The sequence below is a fragment of the Pelecanus crispus genome, chromosome 1, assembly GCF_030463565.1.
Source record: "Pelecanus crispus isolate bPelCri1 chromosome 1, bPelCri1.pri, whole genome shotgun sequence".
NCBI classification, from domain to species: domain Eukaryota; kingdom Metazoa; phylum Chordata; class Aves; order Pelecaniformes; family Pelecanidae; genus Pelecanus; species Pelecanus crispus.
This window is the reverse complement of record NC_134643.1, coordinates 142,145,994-142,171,310: the sequence shown is the minus strand read 5'-3', so window position 1 is coordinate 142,171,310 and position 25,317 is coordinate 142,145,994. Positions and strand designations below refer to the sequence as shown.

General features: G+C 41.7%; 1 protein-coding gene across 1 annotated transcript in view; it reads right to left on the bottom strand.

The window, feature by feature from the left end:
• Nucleotides 1-798: 798 nt before the first annotated feature.
• Nucleotides 799-25,317, bottom strand: part of GEMIN8 (gem nuclear organelle associated protein 8) — a 36,783-nt gene continuing 12,264 nt past the window's right edge. The window contains exons 4-5 of the mRNA XM_009486771.2: nucleotides 9,888-10,134; nucleotides 799-901 (exon numbers count right to left, since the gene is read on the bottom strand). Of these exons, the coding sequence (XP_009485046.2) occupies nucleotides 799-901; nucleotides 9,888-10,134 (350 nt within the window). The remainder of the gene's footprint in view (nucleotides 902-9,887; nucleotides 10,135-25,317) is intronic.

The window sequence follows — 25,317 nt, the reverse complement described above, 5'->3', positions numbered from 1 at the left end:
ACTTTGGACCCTACTATTACAGATTTTCAGGCTTAAAAATTCCAGTGGTAAAGTTAGAAACCCATAGCCATTAGAATAATGGGAGATCCCTAGAGAGCACAACAAACACTGCTATGTAAAGAATTTATTAGCAGCAGGAATAGAAGCCTGTATCAGCACTTTACTGGTGGATAAATCAGTGGGTTTGCTAACGATGTTTCGGTTCTCTTGATTGAATTGGATTTGTAAGAGAGAAATGCAGCTGCAGAATGAATTGCTTTATATGACAAGAGAATAATGAGTAGCCAATCCTGAACACCCAGGGTTTCTGTATATATGGGATAATTTAGCTTCTGTTCTTGTTGTTATTATTTTATATGCAAATGAAATTATCAACGCCTTTATATAGTCGCTTCCTGGATCACATGTATTCTAGAGTTTTTGCCTGTTGGTGTGCAAGAGAAATCTCTCCTTCTCATTTTAGCCAGGGTTTAACACTAAATCCTAGTCCTGCTGGAGCCTGTGGGAGTCTTACTGTATTATAGATACAACCTATTCAGAGGACATCAAAAGTGACCAGAAAATACTGGAACTGCCTGTGGTTATGAGAGTGCTATTATTTATTTGGAGATAGGGCCCATTACCTTATACTATTATCTGTGTGTTGCATGTGCTGGGTTTTGCATATTTGGTGTTTACTTGACATGCATATCAGGTTCTTCTAACAGTAGTGTTTTGGAGATGATCTGGCTAAGTGCCCTCATCAGCCTCTTAACTAGGTTGTTCTCTGGGGTTCCAGCCAGTAAATCTCTATGTGTTTTAAGCTCTAAATAGGCTACTGCTCCCCCTCCGAAGGATCACGCTGAGCTGAAGCAATGCCCGCTGGAAAAGTAGAAAACAGGATGCCAGCTGGCGAAGAGGGCTGAAAAGAGAGAAAAAGAGATAAAATCATTCTTAAACTGAGAAACTGCCTTAGCAACGTCCTCATCTACCGGGTGGGAATAGATCATGGTCGCCCGGTTGGTCTTTCAAATGGCTGAGCTCCTAAATTACACTTACGCCTTGACGTTGGAGAGATGGAGTTGACAGAGATGTACTATTGAGACACACTATAAATTAAACAGATGGATTGTGAAGTCCAGGCTCTGTATCCAGTAATTGTTCCTCCCACTAGGGGAAAGTTTTACAAAAGCTTCCCCTGGTGCTCAGCAGGATTGTGGTGGTTTCACTGCACTGTGACTTTAGAAAGGCTTTGGTCAGTAGTTAAGACAAATGGGGATATTTACTCTGGGCGATTGACTGGAGCCTACCCAGAGTGGGGAGAGATGAACTAGCAGCAACACCCTTGCCTTGCGCAGCAGTGAGGAACTTTTGTGGTTTAATTAGGAAAAGAGGAGAGAGTGAGAGAGTCCCTCAGCCACTGACAGCCACTGACAGGGACAACGCTGTGGGAAGGGTCTCAGCACTTTCTGCTTTCAGCATTTATGGTGCCAGAAGCACTGACCTTTTTCTGGTCAGCTAGATTAGTCCTCCTCATTTGCTTTGCTGGCTACCGAGTGTCTGGGCAACATTTCGTGCCCTACGTGTGGGAGGTGGACAGGAGTGTAAGAGCTGAGAGATGAGAGAGCAGAATCACGGAGGAGCGTGTGTTGGGGTGAGGGGATACAAGCTAGGTAGGAGCCTTTGTGAAAAAGAAGATGAGGGAGCGAGAAGAAAGCACAGGCGGACTGAAAACAACTGAGGTAGGAGAAACCTTAGAAAATGTTCAGCTAGATCCTTGGAGATCTAAAGTATGACGGATGTTGCCATAAAAATGCATCACAAATGCATATCCATTTAATTCCAGGTAGCTTCGTGGGGATAGCAGCAGTGGGAGAGGCAGCGTAGGTGTTTTTCCTACATTCAGTATGGATTCAGATGTTATTTCAAACTCTGCAAAGTGCAACTGCTAAGCCGTTCAACATTTTAAAGGTTGCTTGGTTAAGAAGTAGAAAAAAAATTCTCAAGTTTTATTTCTGGAAGCCAAGAAATTAAAATAATATTGGAGAATCAGCAAACCCAACACAATTTTTTTCAACACTTTCTCTTCACAATTATAATTTTGGGTGCCCTATTAGAAAAAAAAAATCTGCATTATACTTGAGATTCTGTTGTATGTTTTCCAGCATTATAGCAGTTTTACATAATTTCATGCTTCAAAAGCCTGGCATGAACAAGTTAAACTAGCTAAACAAAATTGTTCAATTACTGGTTTTTAATAGGGTATTTTAAAGTTTCAACAATATAAACTGTTGGTATGTTTTATTCCAGTAGGACGTGGTATCTTCTTGGACTGAAGTGAACATTTCTGTTGTGCTGATGGGGACTACTGCACTGCAGGCTATGCCTGGAATGACAGTTTCCACAATGTAACACAAGCAACTAGTGCAGTTAATTATTATCAATGTATTTACCACAAAAAAGCTTTAGCCATAGCCATGCTGTAGAAACAGGTTTCATTTTGCTAGACTTGAATAATGCAAGTAACATTGCTAGACTAAAAAAGCTATTGAAGGGAGGAGACTACAGTAAGGCAGCTCTTTTTCCCCTTCCAAACAAGATTTAACTGCTGCTGACCGGAAAAGTATAGGACATCTTCCTAGAGCAGGTGTGCGTAGCAGAACACACTTGTGAACGGCAAATAACTAATCTCTTTAAAAACACTCTATAGAAGCAGTTTTGCACTCTGGAGATCCATGTTTATGCTCTCACACTGGAGCTGTAGGTGACCTGAAGAGGGATCCGCTAAACAGAACAAGCAAAGGAGGGAGCACTGAGCATTTATTTTGTAAGTCATTTTCTCTATTTTCTTTGCTCGTAGAGAAGGGCAGTTCTGGAGTAAGGCCTTTCTCTAGCACAATGCAGCTGTTCTTTCTGGCATGCTCCTGAAATGAATTCATCATCTGGCATTTATGAGATCATGGCCTGTTGCCATGACACCCAGTCATGTCACACATATCACGCACCCAGCATCATGGCTTTCAGAGCAAGGGCAAGCCTCAAAATGGGCAGAACGGCTTGCGTATTCAGAGTTCAACAGCCAGCAAAAAAAGACAACGTAACAAAGACCAGAGAACTGACATATAATGATAAAAACAGCCACTGTGAGTGCTGCTCAGCTGCAGGGCTTCTCAGAGGTGGTGCCAAGGAAGGACTTCACTCGTGTCCCTGGAACACCCAGGGCAGTAACACCAACGCAGGACCAGAAACCAGCCGTGGCACTGCTGAGACACAGCTCTGTGGCAGAGTAATACACATGAAAATGTCATGTTATGCTCAGGAAGACTCAGTATAACAAGTATTTTCTTGTCTCTAGCACAGGGCGATCTGGCATTACTGGAAATCCTAAATTCATGAACAGATTATATAGAAAATTCTTAAAAAGTCATGAATATTACTATCTTCCCAAATGCAATGATTATGTAATGCTTAGTGGTTTTTTTGATTGCTTTTGGTTTACAGTCCATTTCAGATTTATATTCCACAGTCATGTAAGGATTATTCTTTTTGGAGCAACTCAACAAATTTTTGTGTTTCGAGTGCATTGCAGTATAACTGCCTGAAGTTTTAGCTCAACCTCAGCACTTTGCATGAAAGGAGAATAGTGGGATGGGAGCCTTCGATTATTACTCAACCACTTCATGGAATATGCTACAGACCAGAACTGTGGCCTTTGATGAATTATTTCTTAAGTAAAAACATACTTCAAGCATTTCTGTCACAACAGTAACTCCTTTCCTTCTGTGCAGGGGGAGGATATTACAGTACCATAATTAATACACGCACATAGCACCACCCCACCCCCACCCCCAAATACATAATCTGTACCTGCGTTTAGATTTTTGGATGTCTCTGACACAGGACAACTTAAACTTGTGGCGGTCTTGGAATTTTATTATGTTTTCCAAGTAAGAAGTGAGCCATGCAGTATTAAAGAGCACAAGTGGGGGTGACAGGAAATGGAATTTGTTTTAAAGTGGAGCTTAATTAGCTTCTGAAATGGATTAGATGATGTGGTTGCCGGAGGTAGCAAAAACTAGACATGATGACCCAGGAAATCTTTTCCTCTCCAGCGCAAAGGATGAGAATAAGACTTAGCTATGCAAGAATCAAAATTAATGAAATACCAGGCACAGACTGTTTCTTGCTGGATGCTTGTAGATGTCTAGACCAAAAGGGCTGCCTGAGATTCCTGCAATGGCTCACACCAAAACAAAGGGTATGGACCTGAATTTTGCAAGTGTGCTTCTTGGCACAATGTCTACAGATCTGCAAACTTGGCCACTAACTTTTACACAGAAAAAAACAATGTAGAAAATCATTAGAAATCTTGGGATAAACCCAAATCTGTGGGTTTGCCCAAAAAGAGCGTTATCTTCTATATTCATCAAGGAAAATAAGCACATGCTTTTTTCGATGTTTTGTAATAGTGAAAGCTGGCTAACATGCCTGATGAAAGAAATGCAAAGGGATTCTTTTTACACCAAAGCAAGAAAAATCCTTGGAGGCTCTGAGTACTATGAAAACGTGCTCACACATTCTCTTCTAGCAGCGGCAGCATTGCCTTATGAATGCTCACACCTGTGGAGTTTGCCACCCCCATAGATTAGCTCATCCAATTGCTCAAGTGAGTGGAGTGGTTCCCTTAATCCTTTTCACTACAAATAAACTAGGTTACATTAAACAGTCTAGAAGCAGGGCTCTTCCAACTCAACCCCTTTTGACTTCCAGCTAGGGAGTGATCACAATTAAGAGCTGCTGGCAGATCTTGATGGCAGTAATTGAGCCATGGGGGTGATTTTTGTACCTAGGAAAAAGGATGCACAGGATAGCTGAAAGCTGAACCTCAGGACTGATAGTTCAATCTTGATCTTCAGTATAAGCATGTAAAAAGATTCTAAAAATCACTATAAACAGATCAGAGGTCTAGTTGGCTTCCTATGCCATCACCCAATGGCAGCTGTCTAGAGAACAGTGTAAGAAAAGTCCATGAATAAACCAGTATTTTGTTATCCCCTACCAGCTTCCAGTAAGGTGCAGCTTAGGGACATCCCAAGACAGTGGTGTAACTCAATTTTTAACAGCCCCTGACAGACTCTATTGAACCCAGATTTTGGTAAACTGTTGCTTTTATTTAAAACAAAGTCTAAAAATTAAGGAGGACCACTCTGAACTCTATTTGGAAAAAATCCCTACCAGTCCTTTCCACTTCTCTCATCCCTTCCTCCTCACAAAGGTATTTCTTTGGGATGGCTGTAAACAACAGTCAGGGGGATAGCAGTTTTGTGTATTTTGGCTTTTCAAAAGGCTTTGTAGGCAAAAGATCTCAGTGTAGTTTAGGAAACCAGCAGTGGTATTGGCATCATTAGGCTGAAAAGTATTCTCAAAAACTACATACGTTCTCACTTACTCTGCTTGCTTGCTTTCTTAGAAGAAAATGATTCATGATTAAAGAGGAAAAAATCCTTCTGTGACTGTGTAAGTAATAGAATCCATCCACAGAGAATCTTGATTACACACTCAAAGCTCAAGACGAGCAAGTCTTTCTCCACTTTCGGTCAAGCAAGACTTCTGTGCTGCTCCTGCCCTGCTGAAATTAATAGTTGAGGCTGATGCATGTGCACTCATCTACTTCAAAGAATGGACTGAGTCCAAGCAATTCTTCCGCTGCAACAGCCAGGTCTCCAGGAGAATACCCAAATAGCAATGTCACGGTCCATCATCTCCCCAGAGCTCCACTGCACATGCCCCTGCGTACCAGCTCAGCAATTCCAGCTATGTAAGAATATACGAAGGGATGTGAGGCCTTGAACTTTATACTCTGGCTGTAACCACCCTTCAGGAGCGGCTGAGACTCCCTCACAGGCTGCTGTTCTACCTAGGAGAAAGCCTGTGAGAATTTCTTTCCTTTGGACTACCCAGACAGCACCACAGGAGACAACAGAGCAGGTTAGGGTAGACAGTTAATGAATTAGCACAGAAACTTGAAGACAGAATTTTACCACAGCATGAATGTGTTATTTATCAAATAGTATATCCCCCAGTAACTTACACTTTTAAGAAACCAGAAGGAAAACAGTGTTTTGGATGTTTCCTTTTGACAGACTGTATTTCACATTTTGGGTAATAGTCTTGGCCCCTCTGTAATTCTTTCAGCCAAAATATTTAGACCAGCATGCCAAAAATCATACTCAAAAATCCAAATTTAAGCAGCTGAATCAAAGTGTCTTGCTTTTCTCAATTTCTATTCAAAGAGTTGGACCCCTTTTAACGCAACAAGAGATGAAGATGCCAATATTTGAAATGTATTTCATATAATGACTGAGAGAAGCTTTTGCAAAGAAAAAAAAAAGTGAACAAATCCATATGGATTATGTATGTGTTTATCCTTCACAAAGGCTGTTACAGAAATTTAGGTTGCTTTTTATTAAAGCTTCTTCTAAGTACAAGATGTTTGTAGCAAGCCATTATAGAAGACTGCCATCAAAAAGGATGAATACTTACCAATAAGGCTGATTAAAAGAAAAGTTATGCTCATCAAAATTGTTTAACCTCTCCTCAGTTTGCCTGTATACACAAGCATACTAAACTGTCAGCTGCTTTATGGGGAAATAATTCTAAAAGGACGAGTGTTCTTGACAATATCACCAGTGAATAAGAGTAAGCAGTTTTTCTTTCAGTAGGAAACAGAGGTCATTGCTTTATTTGTATGTTAAATTTATACTGTTCCAGAAAGTTTTTTTTTTCATTTCTGTTAAGAACGCTTTCAGTAGGAAACACTTATTACCATTTTTCTCCAATCTTCAAAGTGTCTTCAACCAATCGCAAACTCTTCTTCTGAAGATGAGGCTGGTTTGCATATTTGCATGGAGCAAATGAGGAAACTAGTTTCTGAAATTAAGACTAATTGTTTGTATGACAACTTGTACTTGCGACTTCAGGGTGTAATATCTCTACTGACACTGGGAAAAGCTCATGAGAAACAGCACCACCAGCAAGTGAAGAATTCCCTCCGGGCAGGACAGTACAAGCAGTTGGTGTAACTGAAAGTGATGGTGTGATATTCTGGACAAGAAAGAATCAAGTCTGCACCATCATAGGTGTACATCGTATTTGGGCAGAAAAAAACAAGTGTATGTGGTCCCATGATTGAGGATTGCAGCATAATACATATGTGCAAGAAAAGTGTATGTTTCAGACATTCTGACTGAACAGGCATTTCTGAGTTGCAGTTGCATTGCTTCCATGATCACGTTTTTATGCGAGATATTTCTTAGAAATGTAAAATGACACGGGAAATGGAAAGAACTGCAACACAAAATCTCCAAGTTCCACTGAACTACCAGCAAAACGGGACATCTGGCCAACTACCAGCAACAGCCCATCCCCTGAAATTCAGGAGCAGTAAAGAGATTATTTGGCAGCAACTCTAAGTCTGCAGTAGCGTATTCCTCCCTTTCAGACCTTAATACATAGTTCCTAGGAAACACTTCATCCAGTTGTCTCTACTTCCAACCTCATGAAGCATATCAAAGCCTCTTAGAAATAGTTAAAGGAACACAGGGCAAAGAAATTTCTTCTATGTTTTATCTGAAGTAGGAGAGAAATTCAATGTGTGTCTTGTATGAAGTCTCTACAAATACTTTTGGAGACCAGAATTTCTGCGTCTGCTAGCAGAACCACTTGCAGAAAAAAAACATAGCAAGAACTGGGAATTGGGTTGAAAAGTAAACCAGCCAGTCCTACCCATCCTTTCTTTCTTCTGTACTGAACCGCACAGTGGAGACACCATCACCACACTGGAAACATTTCAAATAGCAGAGAGATCTATGCACATTAATCTGGGACAGGGTTTTCTCCCAGCGGATGCAACAGCCCTCCCATTCATTTTGTACCATACCATGCATGTTGAACGGCATTCCTGTGAAAGTCCTGTCAACACTTTGTGCTTCTCAATACATTAAAACTGTCCTTGCTCTAAGTTCAACCTTCCTTAAACAATACAGCAGCTAAAAGAAAGCTTTAGCATCTGAGACTGGAGTGCTGATGTATGGAAGTTTGTTTATAAAAAAATAAAAATAAATTACAAGGTGTTATGAAGAGAATTTATTTGGTCAACAAAAGGAAACCCAAACAAAACACTGAATTCCTGACAAAACCCACCAAAACCAAGAGTGAAGACAAATGCAGGACTGTTCATAACCCTTTCCCCCTCTCCTGTCTCACAGAAGTTTTTCAGATTAATCACACCAGTAATAAGTCTTGGAGACTGGGGGCTTTTAATTTCAGTGTTCAATTTAACTCCATCTCATCACATCTAAAGTGAAGGAGGTGGAACTGAAATGAAAATGTTGCTTTGAAAAAACGTAGTAGCTACGAGTAAAACCAAAGATATTCCAAACGGCACCGCAGACTTGCTTTGGTGCAGCTGGCTGCTACAGAGGGCACAGTGACTGCTGGTGTATATTACAAACTACACATGCTACAGAGATACACCAGACACAGTGGGCATGAACTGAAGTCAGAATTTTATCTGTGACCTCCTTCTGTTGCCACAAAGGCACATGAATGAATGTTACAGTTAAAACAACGTAAGGTTCCTTTGCCATGGCATGGAAATGCTGCTTAATACAAACCACAGCCCTTCAGCACACAATGACACGTGGCAGCAGTGCCTCACAGAAAGTCCTTGGAAGTGTTCAGGGTACCATTTTCTAAGGAGTCACCAGTATTGAGGGGCCAATTCTGCCTCTCTTACACAGACCACTTGTGTGCCTCACTCCACCTGGTCAGCTGTTAGTGGGGCAAGCACAACTGACCAGAAGTAAAGAGTGACAGAAGTGGAGCCAAACAGCCTGTGCAGATGGACGAGAACACACAGAAGCACATCTAATTTGCCTGTGTTTAAGCTTTGTGCATATAATATGCAGGTGGACATTGGGAAGCTGCACCTAAAATAAACATAGCCCTCAGGGCTACATGGCTCCCACACTTCCATATACCGCATACAGAGGTACCCTTAGTCCATCAAACTAACAGGTCTTCTTTAAAGCTTCAAACCAATTAGATGCTTTTTATTAGAATGGCAAGAATCACTGTAGGCATTGGCCCCAAGAGTCCTTTGTCCTCTTAAGTTTCTCTTCTGCTAAACAGATCTCTAACAGACAGGGCCACATCAGGTTTCTCCCCAACTCCCCCCACCCTCTTAATTAAAACATTTTTCTATATAATTTTGCTCTAGAGTCAAACTCCTGCCAGACAAGTATCAGACTGGAAGAAAAACTTCCTGCTTTATTATAAACCTTTGAAAAAGAATTCAAATGGCTGGGCTACAGTAATTTGATATGTTGTATCTTGGCCAGTGGGCTCCCGGTTCTCAAAAAAATCCAAGATTAGCAGACATAACACTTCAAGCTGTGCTGTGTTAAACAGGATCCAAATGCTACTATGTTAAATAGGACTGAAAAATGGGACTACTCAATTTCTTAAATGAGAAGAGCAGACAACTCGTGTAGTCTTTCTTTTCTGCATTGCTTTAAGTTTTCCAAGTTCACTGAGTATAGACATTGTTTAGTTTCTTGCAAGCATGGTCAAGGCAAGTGGATATCAAACGAGTGAAACTATGACTTAGACAGGTTTGGTATTACTCTCCCTCCTATTAATACTTGACAATTGTATGTAGATAGAATGGACTGTGACAGACAGTGTAAAAAGAACACAGGGCAAAGAAACATGCTGCCCTTGCTGGCCTCTGCCCTAAAGCCCAACCAAAACCAGAATTTGCAGTTTGTTCTTTCAGCAGCGTAACCTGACTGAGGCTCTCGTCCCTACAGCTCTGTGCCAGGTCAGAGCACAGACAAGGTACTCACAGCTTAAGGGGAATAATGGGCCAGTATTTGGGCTGCTTTTTGTCACAGTTTCTATCAAAGATAAGCTGCATGGCAGCTTCCATCGCCTGGATTTTGGCAGCTTCAGCACCATACAGTTTCTTCATTTCTGCCATTCGCCTCTCCCCAGGTCTTTCTGCAGGCGGCTGCACAGAACGCCCCGTCCTTTTGTGAAGATCTTGATCGGCCTCCACGTACTGGTGCTCAGCTTCCAGCTGCTGCTGTCTCCCTAGACAAATAAACCACAAGAGATGTAAATTACTGAGCTATCAACCAATCACATTTTATTTTAACTTTTTAAATATTACATATTCAAATTTGTGCTGGGTCTAGAGGGCAGAGATCCACGCATTCTAGGGTACAGCCAACTTCTGCAACTACAAAACAAACTGCGTACTGCTTATCCTGCTGTGCTCATTATGCATAATGACAAATTCTTGCTAAGCAGCATGATAAAGCCAGGCTGGAAAAAGTGGGGAGAAGGGAAGAAGATCCTGGAATTGAATCGTAAAACTACAGAAAACCTCTGTATTAGTAATAACAAGTAAAAATCAGTGTTGTTTCATATCTCCCCAACATACACATGCCCTGAAAAGAAAAAACAAAAAAAACAACCCAAACCACTCCCCGCACGCCCCCCAACCCCCACCCCCCGAACCAAACCCAATGTGAGAGAGTTGGTTTCCAAAGTAATGACTTAGCAGCTGAGGTAAGGAAACAATGCACAGGACAATGCAACTTTAGCTGAAGCACAGCCAAGAGAAAATGTAATCAGTTATTACTCTATGAAAATGAAAAATTGGCCTGTCATGTAAGTGTCTGCCATCAAGTGCATCCAATGAAACACAGCTGTAAGCACTGTGTTTAGATAAACTAGCCAACCTCATCCACTTCTCGAGACTTGCAAAGTTCAAAACTGACAGTCTTACTGCTGTTGCTTTAAGGACAAAACAAACCAGCACCCAACATAAACCCCCGCACCACATCTTTTAAAGAGGATTTAAAACAGTTCAGAGAGGTGAAACATTTGGACCAATTTGTCATCAAAAATCCTCTTTGGTAAGCCCAATCAGGAAGCAAGAACTTGATTTTGCATGCCCAAACATACCTCCACTTCCTGGGTGCTGCTCTGATGGATAATAATGCTCTATGCAGTTAAAACAGTAAAGTGCTATAAAAGACTCCCCTCTTATAGGGACATTTCTACAAGATGAAGAAAATCATCTGATAGTTGTTGGCCTTCACCTACCAATAACAAATGACGGTTCTCGAAACTGCATCACAGAAACAGTTTACTACTACTAAGAGCACTTTTTTTTTTCCCCTCCAGACATCAAAAGGGACAGAGTGACCACAGGTCAGGATGCATTAGTCACATACAGGACATGCCTCTCAGTGTTTGGTGCCAGGTACCTCTTCCCTCCTTCCCCTAAGACAGAGATCTAACTTTCACAAAACACGACATCTGCAAACCCTAACCCAAAGTAAGTATATCTGTTTGAGTAATATCTGTCTCAAACATCTGCAGTTTATTTTTACACTGGAAAGTACTGTACAGAGCAGCCAACTGACTGTCTGTCAGCCTTACTAAATGAATTATCCCCTGTACCTCATTCACAGAAAATAGATATTTTAAACACTATAATCGGAAACTTCAATTCTGGCATCTGTTCATATGACGGGGACATTGAAAACTTTTGTCCTGTCATTTCCAACACCATCCACCGCTTTGTGTTGGTAGTTGAAGGGCAGGAGTGCTTAGGGGTTATTAGAAATCTATTCCAGAGAGGCATTTCACTTTCTGTGATTTTGCTTTAAGGGCACACCCCCAAAGTGTGCTGCACTGCCAGAATTCATGAGGAAACATACATTAGAGTCCATATGTGTTTTTGGAAGAGTCAGCTTTATTCAGTGTCAGGCCATTTTAACCAGAAGGTCTGAATTAAAAGAGCTAACACTGCCTACAGAGGGCCCAGCACTATGAGGGCAGGCTACAGCACTAAGGCTGTGACTACACAGGTCGATTGCAACCCATTGAAACAAACTCACGGGGACACCAGACTTCCCACAACTAGGTAACAGGCTTTTAAGCATGAACTTGATGCAAATTACACTGAATAGTGTTAGACTGAAAAAAAAAATCTGTGCTGGAAAACCAATGTCTTCCACTGTAGGTTACACAGCAAAACTCTGGCAAGGCAATGAATTGAACCCATATTGACTCTCTTGTGCCACAAAGATAATTCCTCATACTTTTGTATTGCCCATGGAAAATTTTTATTCAGTAGTGCCGTAGCTGCATGCTAGACACAGCTGCTTCCTCTCCGTAGAATGCTCTCTGATAGCTCATTGCACACAATAACACTTAAGAAAAATTAATTTCTCTGGAGAGAGAGATAATGAATTCTTCTGTTTCGAAATTAAATGGGTCTCTAGCAGAAGGTTTATGATGGATGAGTGGATTACAGTTTAGTGTGCATCAGTCTCCATTTTGTAGCACAGAGTAGTTCATAAACTTGCAGATCCTAATGTTAACAATTAAAAGAACAATACCAATTTAAATTCCATTCTCAAAATTACCTAACAAATGTCTGGAGTATATTTTTACTTTACACTAATCAGATGTACTGCCCTTAACTTTCTAACCTGACTTTTACTATTCCATAGCTACTGGTTAAAAAATTCCCAGAGTGACTCTGGAAGTCTCAGACACATAAATCAGGTCTACAGAGTCCAGGCAAAGGCTGGGGACAGAAATCTGCTACAGGGACCCACAGTTTTTTGTATCAAAGCCTGAATTTGAGCACAGAACATGGCAGCTGTTGCTGATAATACCACTGTAGCTGTGTGGAATATACTGCAGTTTCAAATCAGTTATTTGTGGAAAGATACTACACCTTGACAAACTCTATTGTCAGTGATGGCACTATGTGCTGCTATGGACAATCAAGGAAAGAGAAGCCATGGAACTAAATCATAGAATCACAGAATACCAGGTTGGAAGGGACATCGTCTGGTCCAACCTTTCTTGGCAAAAGCATGGTCTAGACAAGATGGCCCAGCACCCTGTCCAGCCGAATCTTAAGTGTCCAATGCTGGGGAATCCACCACTTCCCTGGGAAGATTATTCCAATGGCTGATTGTTCTCTTTGTGAAAAATTTTCTCTTGTGTCCAACTGGAATCTCTCCAGGAGTAACTTGTACCCATTACCCCTCGTCTGTTCCATGTGACTCCTTCTAAAAAGGGACTGTCCACCTTCTTTGTGGCCACCCTTTAAATACTGGAACATGGTGATAAGGTGTCCCCTAAGACTTCTTTTCTCAAGGCTGAACAAACCTGGTTCTCTCAGCCTTTCCTCACATGACAGGCTTCCCAGTCCTTTGATCATCTTTGTGGCCGTTCCCTGGACCCTCTCCAGCCTGTCCACATCTTTTTTTGTATAGCAGGGACTAAAACTGAACACAGTATTCCAGGCGTGGCCTGACAAGCGCTGAGTAGAGTGGGGTAATGGCTTATTTATCTCTGCTGGTGATGCCCTTGTTGATGCAACCCAGCACCCTGTTGGCCTTCTCTGCCGCAGCAGCACACTGTTCACTCACATTAAGCTTGTTGTCCACCAGGACCCCCAGGTCCCTTTCCACAGAGCTGCTCCCCAGCTGGGAAGATCCCAGCCTGTGCTGCACTCCTGGATTATATCTTCCCAGGTGCAAGACCTTACATTTGTCTTTGCTGAACTTCATAAGGTTTTTGTTAGCCCACTCTTCCAGCCTATCCAGGTCTTCCTGCAGGGTGGCTCTCCCTTCTGAAGTGTCCACTTCCCCACTCAGTTTGGTATCATTGGCAAACTTCATCAGGGTACACTTGATCCCATCATCCAGATCACTTATGAAGATATTAAATAGTGTTGGGCTGAATATCGATCCCTGGGGGACGCCACTTGTGGCAGGTTGCCAGTTTGAAAAGGAGCTATTTACTACCACCCTCTGGGTGCAGCCCGTCAGCCAGCTCCCCACCCACTGCACAGACCACTTGTCTAGACGGTAACACATCAGTTTCTCTAGGACAAGGCTGTGGGAAACCGTATCGAAAGCCTTGGAGAAATCCACATAGACAATGTCCACTGCTCACCCCACATCAACCAAGCAGGTTACTTTGTTGCAGAAGGTGATCAGGTTTGTCAAGCATGATTTGCCCTTGGTGAATCCATGCTGGCTTTTCCCAGTCACGTGCTTCATTTGACTTGTGACAGCCCTGAGGAGGATTCGTTCCATAACCTTCCCAGGGACCGAAGTAAGACTGATGTGCCTATAATTTACTGGATCCTCCTTTAAGCTTTTCTTGTAGATGGGGGTGATGCTAACCTTCTTCCAGTCTTCTGGGACATCCCCCGATCTCCACAACTGCACAAAGATTATGGAGAGTGGCCTCGCAATGACATCAGGCAGTGTTCTTAATGCCCTTGGGTGGATGACATCAGGATCCATCGACTTGTAGGGGTCAACCTCCTGTAATCGTTCACATACCAACTCTTCCTTCACTGATGGTGGGTCTGTGTTTACATCAGACCTGGATTTTTGTTCCCAAGGCCTGGCGCCCAGTAGTGCTGGTAAAGACAGAAGTGAAGAAAGTGTTGAGAAGCTCTGCCTTTTCAGTGTCGTTGGTGACTAATTCACCTCCCCTGTTTGAAAGCAGGCCAGTATTTTCCTTCTGTTTCTGCTTGCTGTTTACATACCTGAAGAACCCTTTCTTGTAGTTTTTGACATCTCTGGCCAATTTCAATTAGAGATGAGCTTTTGCTTTTCTAACTGCATCTCTGCACACCCTGGCAATGCCCTTGTAGTTCTCAAAGGGTATTAATTCACTTTTCCATCTCTGGTACACTTCCCTTTTGGTTTTGAGCAGACTCAAAGCTCACAGTTAAGCCAAAGTGGTTTCTTGCTCCGCCTACCTCCCTTACTTTTAAAGGGGATGAACTGTTTTTGAGCTTCCAGGAGAGCATTCTTGAAAAACTCCCAGCACTCACTAGCTCCTTTATCCTCCATGGAAGCTTCCCACGGAATTCCTCTCAACTGAGCTCTGAGTGAGCTGAAGTTTGCTCTTCTAAAATCTAAAACCTCTGTCTTAGTACTAACCTTCAGCATGCTCAGCAGGATCCCGAAGTCGATGATACTGTCATCACTGCAGCCAAGGCTACCACTAACTGAGATATTAGAAAGCAGGTTTTCTTGGTTTGTGAGCAGCAAGCCCAGCAGTGCCTCATTCCTGGTTGGCACATCTAACAAGGAAGCAGTCCTCTACACATTCCAGTAACTTCATGGAGGATATGTGAGCTGCTGTATTGTTCCTCCAACAAACGTCTGGGTAGTTGAAGTCACCCATAAGAACCAGGTTCTGTTGACCCAAAGCCTGCTTAAGTGACCTGAATATTGCTTCACTTGCCTTATTGTCTTGGTTTGGAGGTCGGTAGCAGATGCATACTGTAAGATCCTCCTTGGAGATGACCCCTCTGATCCTGACCGAGAGGCACTTGATGGACCTTCCACAATTGCTGTAGTTGACTTCTATACATTCAAGGTTTTCCTTAACACAGGGTATAGGCAAACGGGTATGCAAACTACTGCTTTTCCAAAAGCAGTATTTCCAGCCAAACACAGAGATAAGAAATAGATGACAGCAGAGAAAGTTTTGTCCTGTTGAGATGCACACTAAACTTTCTTTGGTGGGGCAGGGGCTGGGAAGTAGAACGGCTCTTATTTCCAGCAGTCTGGGTTCTTTCCATTACCTTAAAATTTACTTTAAAAACTATACAAAGCAATGCAATTTGAGCTAAATGTGCAACTACCTCTTCATCAAAAAGATGACAACAAGCATCTGGCAATGGAAAAAAAAAAAAGAAACAAAATTATAAACTGTTTATAGCCCTAAACCTATAGAGGCAACCAGAATTTCTCTGAAGCAAGCACTAAATATTCATCCATTAATTAGATAACAAGGTTTATCAAAACACTAATTCTCAGCCTGTAGCAACGAAGTCCCCAGCTCATTCTCAAATCAGTTGCACACTCCAAATTTGTCAGTCATTATGCTGCCAAGTTATAAATGTGAAACAAATAATTTTTACGCAATTCTAAGTAGTTCCTCCTTCCACTTCACACACACTAAAATAAATGTGCTTTCTTTTACAGCATTCAATTTCAACTACTGGCAAGCTTCCCCCAATCATGGAACAGTATTTTGCAAATGTTCACAAGGCAGGCAGGCAGCTGCAGTGGTGGTTGGTTCCTGCACAAAGGAAAAGCATTGCTGACATTTTCCTAATTGGTCAGCTCCATTTCTTCCCAAAGATGCTCTTTCTCTCTCGAAGCTCTTTTCAGAATTAACTTATTCCTACCGAGTCCAGTTCTGCTGGGAAGTCATCATTACCTGGCCAAAACCAGTTGATACATCTTTTTCCAAATGCAGTAAATAGCCTTTTTTCTTCATATTTAAGGAATACCAAGATCTCTACCTAACTCATACTGCATCCTGGGACATCATCAGTGATTCCAGGCCTTTTGAAAGAGAGTTTTGGGTTGTCATCCTGCCACCCCCCTACTTTTCCCCACTGGATGACTTTTAATCTGGGCATACTAGCTGAAAAGTGAACTAATATAGACAACTATCTCCATCCTCAAGGACTGCCAAAAGCAGAATAAACAGTAACTAGTATCTTAGCTATATTCACTGCATTTGGGGCTTCATATGCACACAAATGCCCTCTTACATACTTTCAGCAAAACTATGACCTAAGCCCTTCGAGACATAAGCTGTTTTCCCCATAGGCCCTTAGAAACTCAGACGTCTTGTTTCTCTTATTTTATGAAAAGGAAAATGTTATATACTTTCCGTAAGTTTGTTCCACTTTGCTCTTCTTTCTTTGTAATATCCTTTGAGAAGCTTAAGTAGTAATAAAAAAAAAATTCCTGTCTGGAATTCATCCCTTTCTTATTAAAAAAACAAAACCCAAAAACCAAACAAAAAAAACCCCCACCAAACCCAAAACCCAAGGAAAAAAACAACCTCAAAATCAAAACCCCACAAAATTCCCTTATTTGGAGAGAAGTCTCCATGGACAGACTTTTCAACATTAAAAGGAGATAAAAGTAGGGAGGGTAATTATCTACGTTGGATTTTTAATGAAGGCACTGAAGGATTCACACCCAGCATTGTGTGTTTTCTTGTACCATTTTTAGCTCCTAATATTTATACATCCAACCCTTAGCTCACTGTAGCCAGTGACCATACACAATCTGATGACGTTTCTTATACAGGCAGCCTTCTCTACAGCTCTCTAGGTGCACATGCTCTGCAGTCTGCCACATTCCTGGGCTCTGCCTATGGTAGTTATGGCAAGAGACCAAGGGCTTGCTCCCTGTAAGTGTCAAATGGCCTTTACTGACTTTCAGTTTCTTGCTTAGTTAGCACATTATTCTTCAAGGAAATACTGCACTTTCCCCAGCCTTGATATGTTTTTTCTTTTCCATGATTTCAGACTGACCTATACCCCTGTTCGCATATTTGCCTGCTTATTTCAAATGATGAATGATTTTCTGTTACTGCTGCATGTACACTTTCTGAGCTTTCTCATCTTGTTTTAAATGCTACCTGAGCTGATCTTGAGCAGCCCACACTAACAGTTAAAAACACTTCCCATTTCTACTGATTAAAAACTCCTAGTTCTCTCTTTGAATGCCACTTCCCACAAGCCTGTCTGCTGTGTTAAATATTCTGCCCACACAGGCTTCTCAATGCAAAATGCCAGCTTCTTCATCTCCCTAGAGAAGCTAAGTACCTTTACCATAAACTTACATGAGTTTTTCTGAAGTGATAGCATCAGACCATTTCATTATGCCCGTACTTGCATGAACCAGGCACATCATGGGGAAAACCAAAATCTTTGCCTAAAGGAATTCCAACAAAATAAGGATTTAAATCTGAGGATTTGTAAACAGGATATTCAAGGAGTTTAATTTCTACAGAGCTCTGGATTTCCAAAGGGCTGACATCTCAAGCATTATTCTTTAGCAAGTGCAAAGCTTTGCAGGACAAGAGTTTCCATCGGTGGGAGCCTGTGAGATACAAACAACTGTGACTTACCCCCACATCTGTAAAGATAAAATATTCCAGGTTGCCAAAACCAGCACAGTCTCGCTTGCTGGAGGGTTACTTTGGAGCACTAAGCAACTTACAGAAATTGTGGAAATGTACTGAAAGAAGGTGACGATTTTATAGCAAAATGAACAGCCTCATTCTAGCTGCAAGTTGGCTTGGGGAAAACAGACTTATGTTTAAACTCCTTAAATTTAAAACCTTGTGCTTGCAAACAATATAACAAAAGGATTACAGATGACAAGATATAACTTCCTTCTTCCCATTTTTAACACAAGAAGTCTGATCTTCAAAGAAGTGGAGACAGCGAGGCCGTATCTCAATATGCCCACAGTCTAACCTATGCAGAAAAATCAAATGCTGCAGCTGGCTTGAAAACACTAATTTGGAATAAAAGTGACTTTTGGGGGGAGTAATTGCCTGCAATGATAAGCTCTCAGTCACCAGAGTCACCATGAAAGAGAACTACCAAAATTGCTGAAGGTATTAGAACCCCAAGTATCTACACTGACAAGTTTTCCATCTGCTGGTTGAGGAGGGAATGAGTTAAAAGAAATTGAATATTTCACCACATATATCTACAAGCAATGCAATATTCTCAAGAAAAAAGAAAATGTTCTGTTACAGGCTTTGAAGTAAGAGCAGATGTGATTCCTTGGCAGGCTTGTGGCAGTCTGAAACCATGGTTCCACAGACATTTGTCTTTCCTCAGCTACAAAACTAGCTTACACAGTTTCTGCTCCCCTCCTTCTCCCTTAGCTGCATGCTCCAGTTCCCAGGCCCCTCAAGGATTCCTCTACAATTGTCTAAGGGGCCACACAATGATTCCTACAAAACCAACCAAAAAATACCAACCCCAACAAGTTATATTTAATCCTGGTACAGTTCAGCATCTTGGCATCACACATGCTGAACTGAAGGGGCGGCACTGGAGCAGGAGTGAAGAGCTAGAAGAAAAATTGCTTAACCTGGCTTTGGCACTGAGACATGTTCATTGAAGCACAGCCTGACTGAGAACCTATTGGTAAAAGCAGGAAATAGTCTAAGGTGAGAGAGTGTGCTCCCTAAGAAAGATGCAGTTGCAACAGGCTGTCTAAGCAGACAGCAAACAGATTTTGCAAATCTGAAGTACTCAGTTTGATACCTTCTCTTTCACTATAATACAGATTTTCTACATATTTTAAAGAGAACAGCTCTGTAGAAACAAGACAGCAAGCAGAAAGAAACTACCTTTGAAATCAAAATGAATAGAAAGCCAGGAAGTAAGGGTAGAACCAAGGTGTTCCACTTCCAGGTTTGCTACTGGGTGGTACATATCACTCTCAAGTTAATTAACCACATGTCTCACTGTAATGAATCTGTAAAATGAATCTAATACTTTCCTACCTGACAGAGTTTTAAAGAATTATCTCACATTATTTTGAAATCTGTGGGTTAAATAACTGGCAGAAATTTACACAGTTAACCAGAGAATAAAGCAGCCGATTTCTGTTGTAAAAATAGGATTAAAAACCAAGAAGGGTTGTCTTGTGGTCTCCAAAACAAACTGCCAAAGATCCTAGATGGTAACAATACAAGCCTTCATGTCCACATTTACACTAGCAGCAGGCTACACTGGTTACTGCCCAGCTGAACAACAAATCACCTTTCTTTTATTTTCTTCTATTACCTTCCACAGTGTAACCCTTAGGAAGGGATATTCTTACCCAACCAGAAAATGAACTGGAACAGTCAAACCGCATAAACATGAAGCAACCAGCTAGCCCAGTGGAACCTCAAGTGAAAGCCTGCTCTAGAAATTTGAATGGTCTACATGTAATTAATAACCAGGTATATGTGCATCTAGGATAGAAAACACACAAGCAAGCGCGGTGTAACCAGGGGTCTGTATCATACCAGAGACACCAAGATGTCCAGGCTGTACGCTTGTGCCATCTGACAGAATTAAACAACCAGGAAGTTGCTGACTGACCACTGCTTAGAAATTAGCACAGGATCAGGCACTGGCAGCTGCCTCTAAGTAAGGATCAAGTCCACAGCAAGAAGATTAAATACAGACCAGCTGACTCTGCACTCCCATCCCCCAAAACAACTCCAGTCTGTCACTGATGTCAACAATGCTGATGCCAGACAAAGACACCAGTGCTAGAGTAAACAGAAGGATTACTTGAATCTATATATAACTGTATCCATACACATATAACTGTATAAATATATGGCACAGTCAGAGGAGACTGAACAAGGAAATGTTCAAATTTAAAAGTGCTTCTTTAAAAGCAAGCCAGCACATTGAAGAAACATGAGTTTCACAATTATTTTTTACATGTGCCCTAAATAGAAATTAAGCACATGCACTTGGAAGAAAGTGTTCCATGATGTACAGAGTGCTAGACAGCTAAATAATACTGAAAGTTTGGTGCTTTCAGGCAAAAAAAAGGAAGCAGCCTGTACCAGTCTTCTAAAGCAAACTCACACATTCAAACTTTACATTGAAATGTCTTTCTTGACTTCAGCCAAAGACTACACTGCTGAATCCAACTTTGTTTCATTGTATGACATGAGAAAGCAACTCAGTAATATATGCAGGGAAATCTGCAACTTTATAAAAAACATTAGAAAAAAGTTTTTGAGAGCAACCTGTAACCATGTCATTGATTTTTCTGAAAGGAAGCATACTCAGGCTATGAACTGACCTTTCAGTTAACTGGCAGGTCCGTAAGTTTGTATTACCGCAGACATGAGGAATTAAGTAACAATCTCTGATCCAGATAAAATTAATTTCAGCAAGCAAATACGCATTTTTCCATGCTGTTAGTAAACTACAGTGTGCTGCCTGACCAATTATTTTGAAAGAGCTATCTGGAAAGAGGGTCAAACTAAAAGAATCAGCAAAATATATCACAACTTGTGAAAGAAAGGGCTGAGGGATAGTGTTGAAAACTTAGTTTACCTCTGACCTCTGAGTTTCTCATTGCTCATTTCAGCATTCTAGTAAATTAAATGAAATATACTTAAACACATGAGGATAATTGCTATGCCTGGTTTTAAAAACACAACAAAAAACATTGGGAAAATATGCCAGAGAAAACCTGCAGATGTGTGTCTATCGTACCTTCCACAAATGGGAAATGTTTGACACTAGAAATGATTCCAGAGTCAGTTGCTGGAGTAGAAGTCTGAGCACTGTCCCCTTTCAAAAAGGCAGCTGGCACCCTGCCCTTCAGAAAGTTAAGTTGTACTTCTTCGCAAGTGGGAGCTCCACATCTCCCCCCTGTCACTCACTTCAATGGGGCAATTCACACGTGAAGGAAGTGTTTCAGTGACCTGATGAAGAGAAGACTTTAAATGAGGAGAACAATCAAACTAAAAGCCCATCTAGCCTGACAGCCTGTTCAGGACAAAGGTCAGTAACTAATGCCAAGGGAAGAACACAAAAGCAGGGAATGCAAGTAACTACACTTCACCAGCTTTACCTACCCAGAAATGGAGAGATCAGAAAAAGGCAGATACTTCTTCCTGCACTCCTCCAAAGGCAGCCAGATGCTCTGCTATCTACCACCTCAACACCTCCTCCACCAACATGTCACACATGATGCAGTCTCCATAGTCCAGACTCTTCTACAATTTTTCAGCCTCCTTCCCACCACACCAGTGGCCAAAAATCCTAAAGCAATGACAGCTGATGAATTTTAAAGTGAGTCTTCCAACACTTCTTTCTGCTTAGCAACCACATCAGAAATTGCAGACCACCTAGAACTGAAGGTGCTCCGCAAGGCTTGTCCAGAGTGAGAGAACAGCAGCATTGGCTTGTTAGTATTTGAACAACCATATTAAAATTGAGGCCCAGCATGTTCTTTGGAGACCTACATTCCTTGGCAAAGTTTCTCCAATTTCTGTGAATAGAGCTGACTTTTAGAGCAACAACCACCAATTCAGCAACTACAAATGAAGTTAAACCCAGGAGATTCTTATCCAGCTAAATGTGAACAATAACAATCAATAGTATAACACCCATGTTATTTATTTTAGCACAAACCTGATTGCAGTACAAATACCCATTTAAGATTTAGTGTTCATTTTACATTGCCTCCATAATCTCAATGTACTGCAGAGCAGTGTTTGGACAACTTAGACATATGTCCTTGAAAATATCAGGGGGAAGCTCTGATATCCAGATAAACAGGTTTGGATACTTTGGAGGCCAGTAACAATTGTAACACTGATGAACAACTGGATCAGTCTGTACTGAGTACTTCATACCGCTGCAGCACAACTGTTTCTCAGTTAAAAAAAAAAGGTATTTTTCCAAATAAAAAGAAATGAACACGAATTCCTAGAACAGGAGGTGCTTTAGATTCCTTGGAATGGGATTCACAGCAGATCACATCACAAGGTGGCACAGGTGCTCAACCCAGCCACTGGAAAAGATGAGAGTGACAATGTTCCCTTGCACCTTGGGGTTTAAGATGCATCATCTTTTGGGTATGAATGACTAGCTCCCTTCTTCCTTGAAGGCATGGTTGGAAGAGAAAGATTATTATTTTGGAAATCTGTTTCTAAATTCCATCTATGTTGAAAGCTTTTGTGGATCTAGTCCCAAATGGCATGTCCAAGGTCATGACGGAAGTCTGTAAAGGCCACCAAGTCTGAGATGGGTAGCCTAACAGCCTCTGTCTGTCAGCTTTCACTTGATTTTGAGTGTGTGAGGAAATGAGTTTCAAAGAGACCCAGGCAGATGGAAGTCTCCGAACTCTCAGTTTCTACCTCCACAGCACCCACATTTCCCTAATGACGATGGACGTGAATTCCATCTGGATGCTTCTGATAAAACTGAGCCACAGTGAGAGATGTTGCAAAGCAAATGGTGCCTCTGAAGCCTTGGCATTAACAACACCCCATTAAAATCAGCAGAGGTAAATTATGTGTCTCCAAGCAAATCTGTACAAGAGGTTTGCTTTATAACAGAGACATCTAAAATGTGTAATGCTTGAGATATTTTGCTGCCATGCTCTGTTGTAGATTCTGAGCAGATTTTCTAGATAAAGAGCACAGAAAGCACACATCATTACACCCATTTCCACGCTGGTCCTTGGCAATGCTTTTCACAATCACTCCAGTGCTGTACACCCTGAAACTTTAAACATTCTTGCTATAGCAACAGTTCCTCCAGGTAGATACAAAAAAGGTTGTGTTAGAAAACACTTCATTCATAGCCCACACCGTCACTGTCTACTTACAAGGTTAAGAGTATCACGCTAAAAGCATATGAATTCAGATTTATCAGCACAAAACTGAGTCAGAGCTCTCTCCTAAATAAAATCATTTAGAGATCCAGAAATGCTTCATGTGGCACCTAGATGGAACCAGTAATTGAGGAATTTCAGAGGAAATGGAAAACTGCATAAACTGCGAAGACAGACTTCCCGAGACGAGTGATTAGCACAGAGCAGCTTTTATGCCACTTTTCCCTAGAACTGTGTCTGTCAGCATGGTCTCACCTGCTCTTTTCCACAGCAGCTGCAGCAGCTTTCACAGGCTCCCCTGCAGGGACAAAAAATGAAGAGAAGACTAGAGGAGCCACCGAGGACAGCTGCAGATACTAATGGCATAAGCAAGCAGGCAGACCTGCCTTCAAAAAATTACCAGCACCAGTTCTGAGTGCAAGTAGTGTCTGCGTCTTCCCACACCAAACTGTTCCCATATGAAGCAATCTACCACAACAGCCTTCTGAAAGCTATTTTTGCTCTTAAAGCAAGACTGGGGAGGGATTCCATGTTCCATACATGGCCCCTCAGCCCTGGGGTCTGCCTGGTGGTTATTTCACAAAGCTTTGCAGAGCCCAGGTACGTCACAGCAATGCCCTCAAGCCTTGGAAACTGCACGGACACAAAACAGGCGCAGACACTCTGCTTGTCTGACCTAAAACTGAATTACCACATATATTTTCTTTGTAAAGAGAAAGTTCCAATAGTTAATCCATCACAGCAAGTTACTGACCTGTTTCCACAGGATCCTTCTGAGACCAGCAACTATCAAGAAACAGCTATCTAAAGCAGATCTAGCACACGGATGGTGAGGGACAGGGCAGCTGAGAGGAGCAATGATCTGACTCTGTCCTACACTTCTTATTCTCACATCCTCAAGACAAGTCCAGTCAGAAGGAATTTTACCACAGCACTGTTTTACTAAGAGCAGCAACAATACAAGATTACATATTCATGTCTTATTGACTCATGAATAACTTAGGGATAATAGCTCTCTGGGAGAAAAGATAGCTCAAATCCTGTATTTGTTCAGCAAAGATGATGTCGACAGGATGCCTTTTGGTCACAGGGATGACATCTAACTTAACTGTTAAGCAAAAGGTCTGGAAAGAACAATTCTTCTCAGATCATACAGTTCATTCTTCTACCACTTACGGCTTTTGCTCACTTCCTGCTGAGGTACTCAAAATCCCTTGTAAATACGAATAAATTGAACCTCTCAACAAAGCACCTGAGGTGTGTACTATCTCCAGTATAATAACAGGAACACATTAGAAAGACAAATAAAGGGTGACAATTTCAAACACAGGCTTCCAAAGTTTAATACATATTTTCATATTAAGACAGCATTCTTCATTTCCATCAAACGTAATAGGAAACAGAGGTGTTTGACATCTTGGCATTCCTCTTAAAGCAATGCCTACGCTACAGTTACAGTGAAGCACATGAGCTTTTTTTGCCATGCTCCTAGCTATAAGCCTGCTGTAATTCAAACATCAGTACTCCATGGCATGCTTAGGAAGAACTGAGCCCAGTACAGCCACTGACAGACAGGGCAGCAGCATTCCAGACCCCAGTTCCACTAAACTGTCCAGGCTGCATGCATGGAGTGTGGTCCATGGCATCCTCAGATGCCACCTAGGAGCTGAAACCCGGGGCATCTCTTAGCAGCAAAACAAGCCTGGCCTTGCACTTGTGTACTTTCAGGGGTTGCCAACACTGTCAGAGTCTCAGCCTGAGGCACGTAACAAATACGAAAGAGTTTACATGGAACTTCCAGTTCTATATATTAACCCTCACACAACTCTCCTGAGCATACAGAAGAGGATATCCATTTCTGACTGCATCTGGTCCAGTGATACAGAAAGCACACTGTTTCCTCAGCAGCGCCTCCAGCTTTCTAGTGTCGTCCTCCATTAATTCCTGGAGCAGGAAGTACACCTGTACAGCATAATGTCCATTCGTTGCAAAACATGTTGGACTGATAGGAAAGACACCA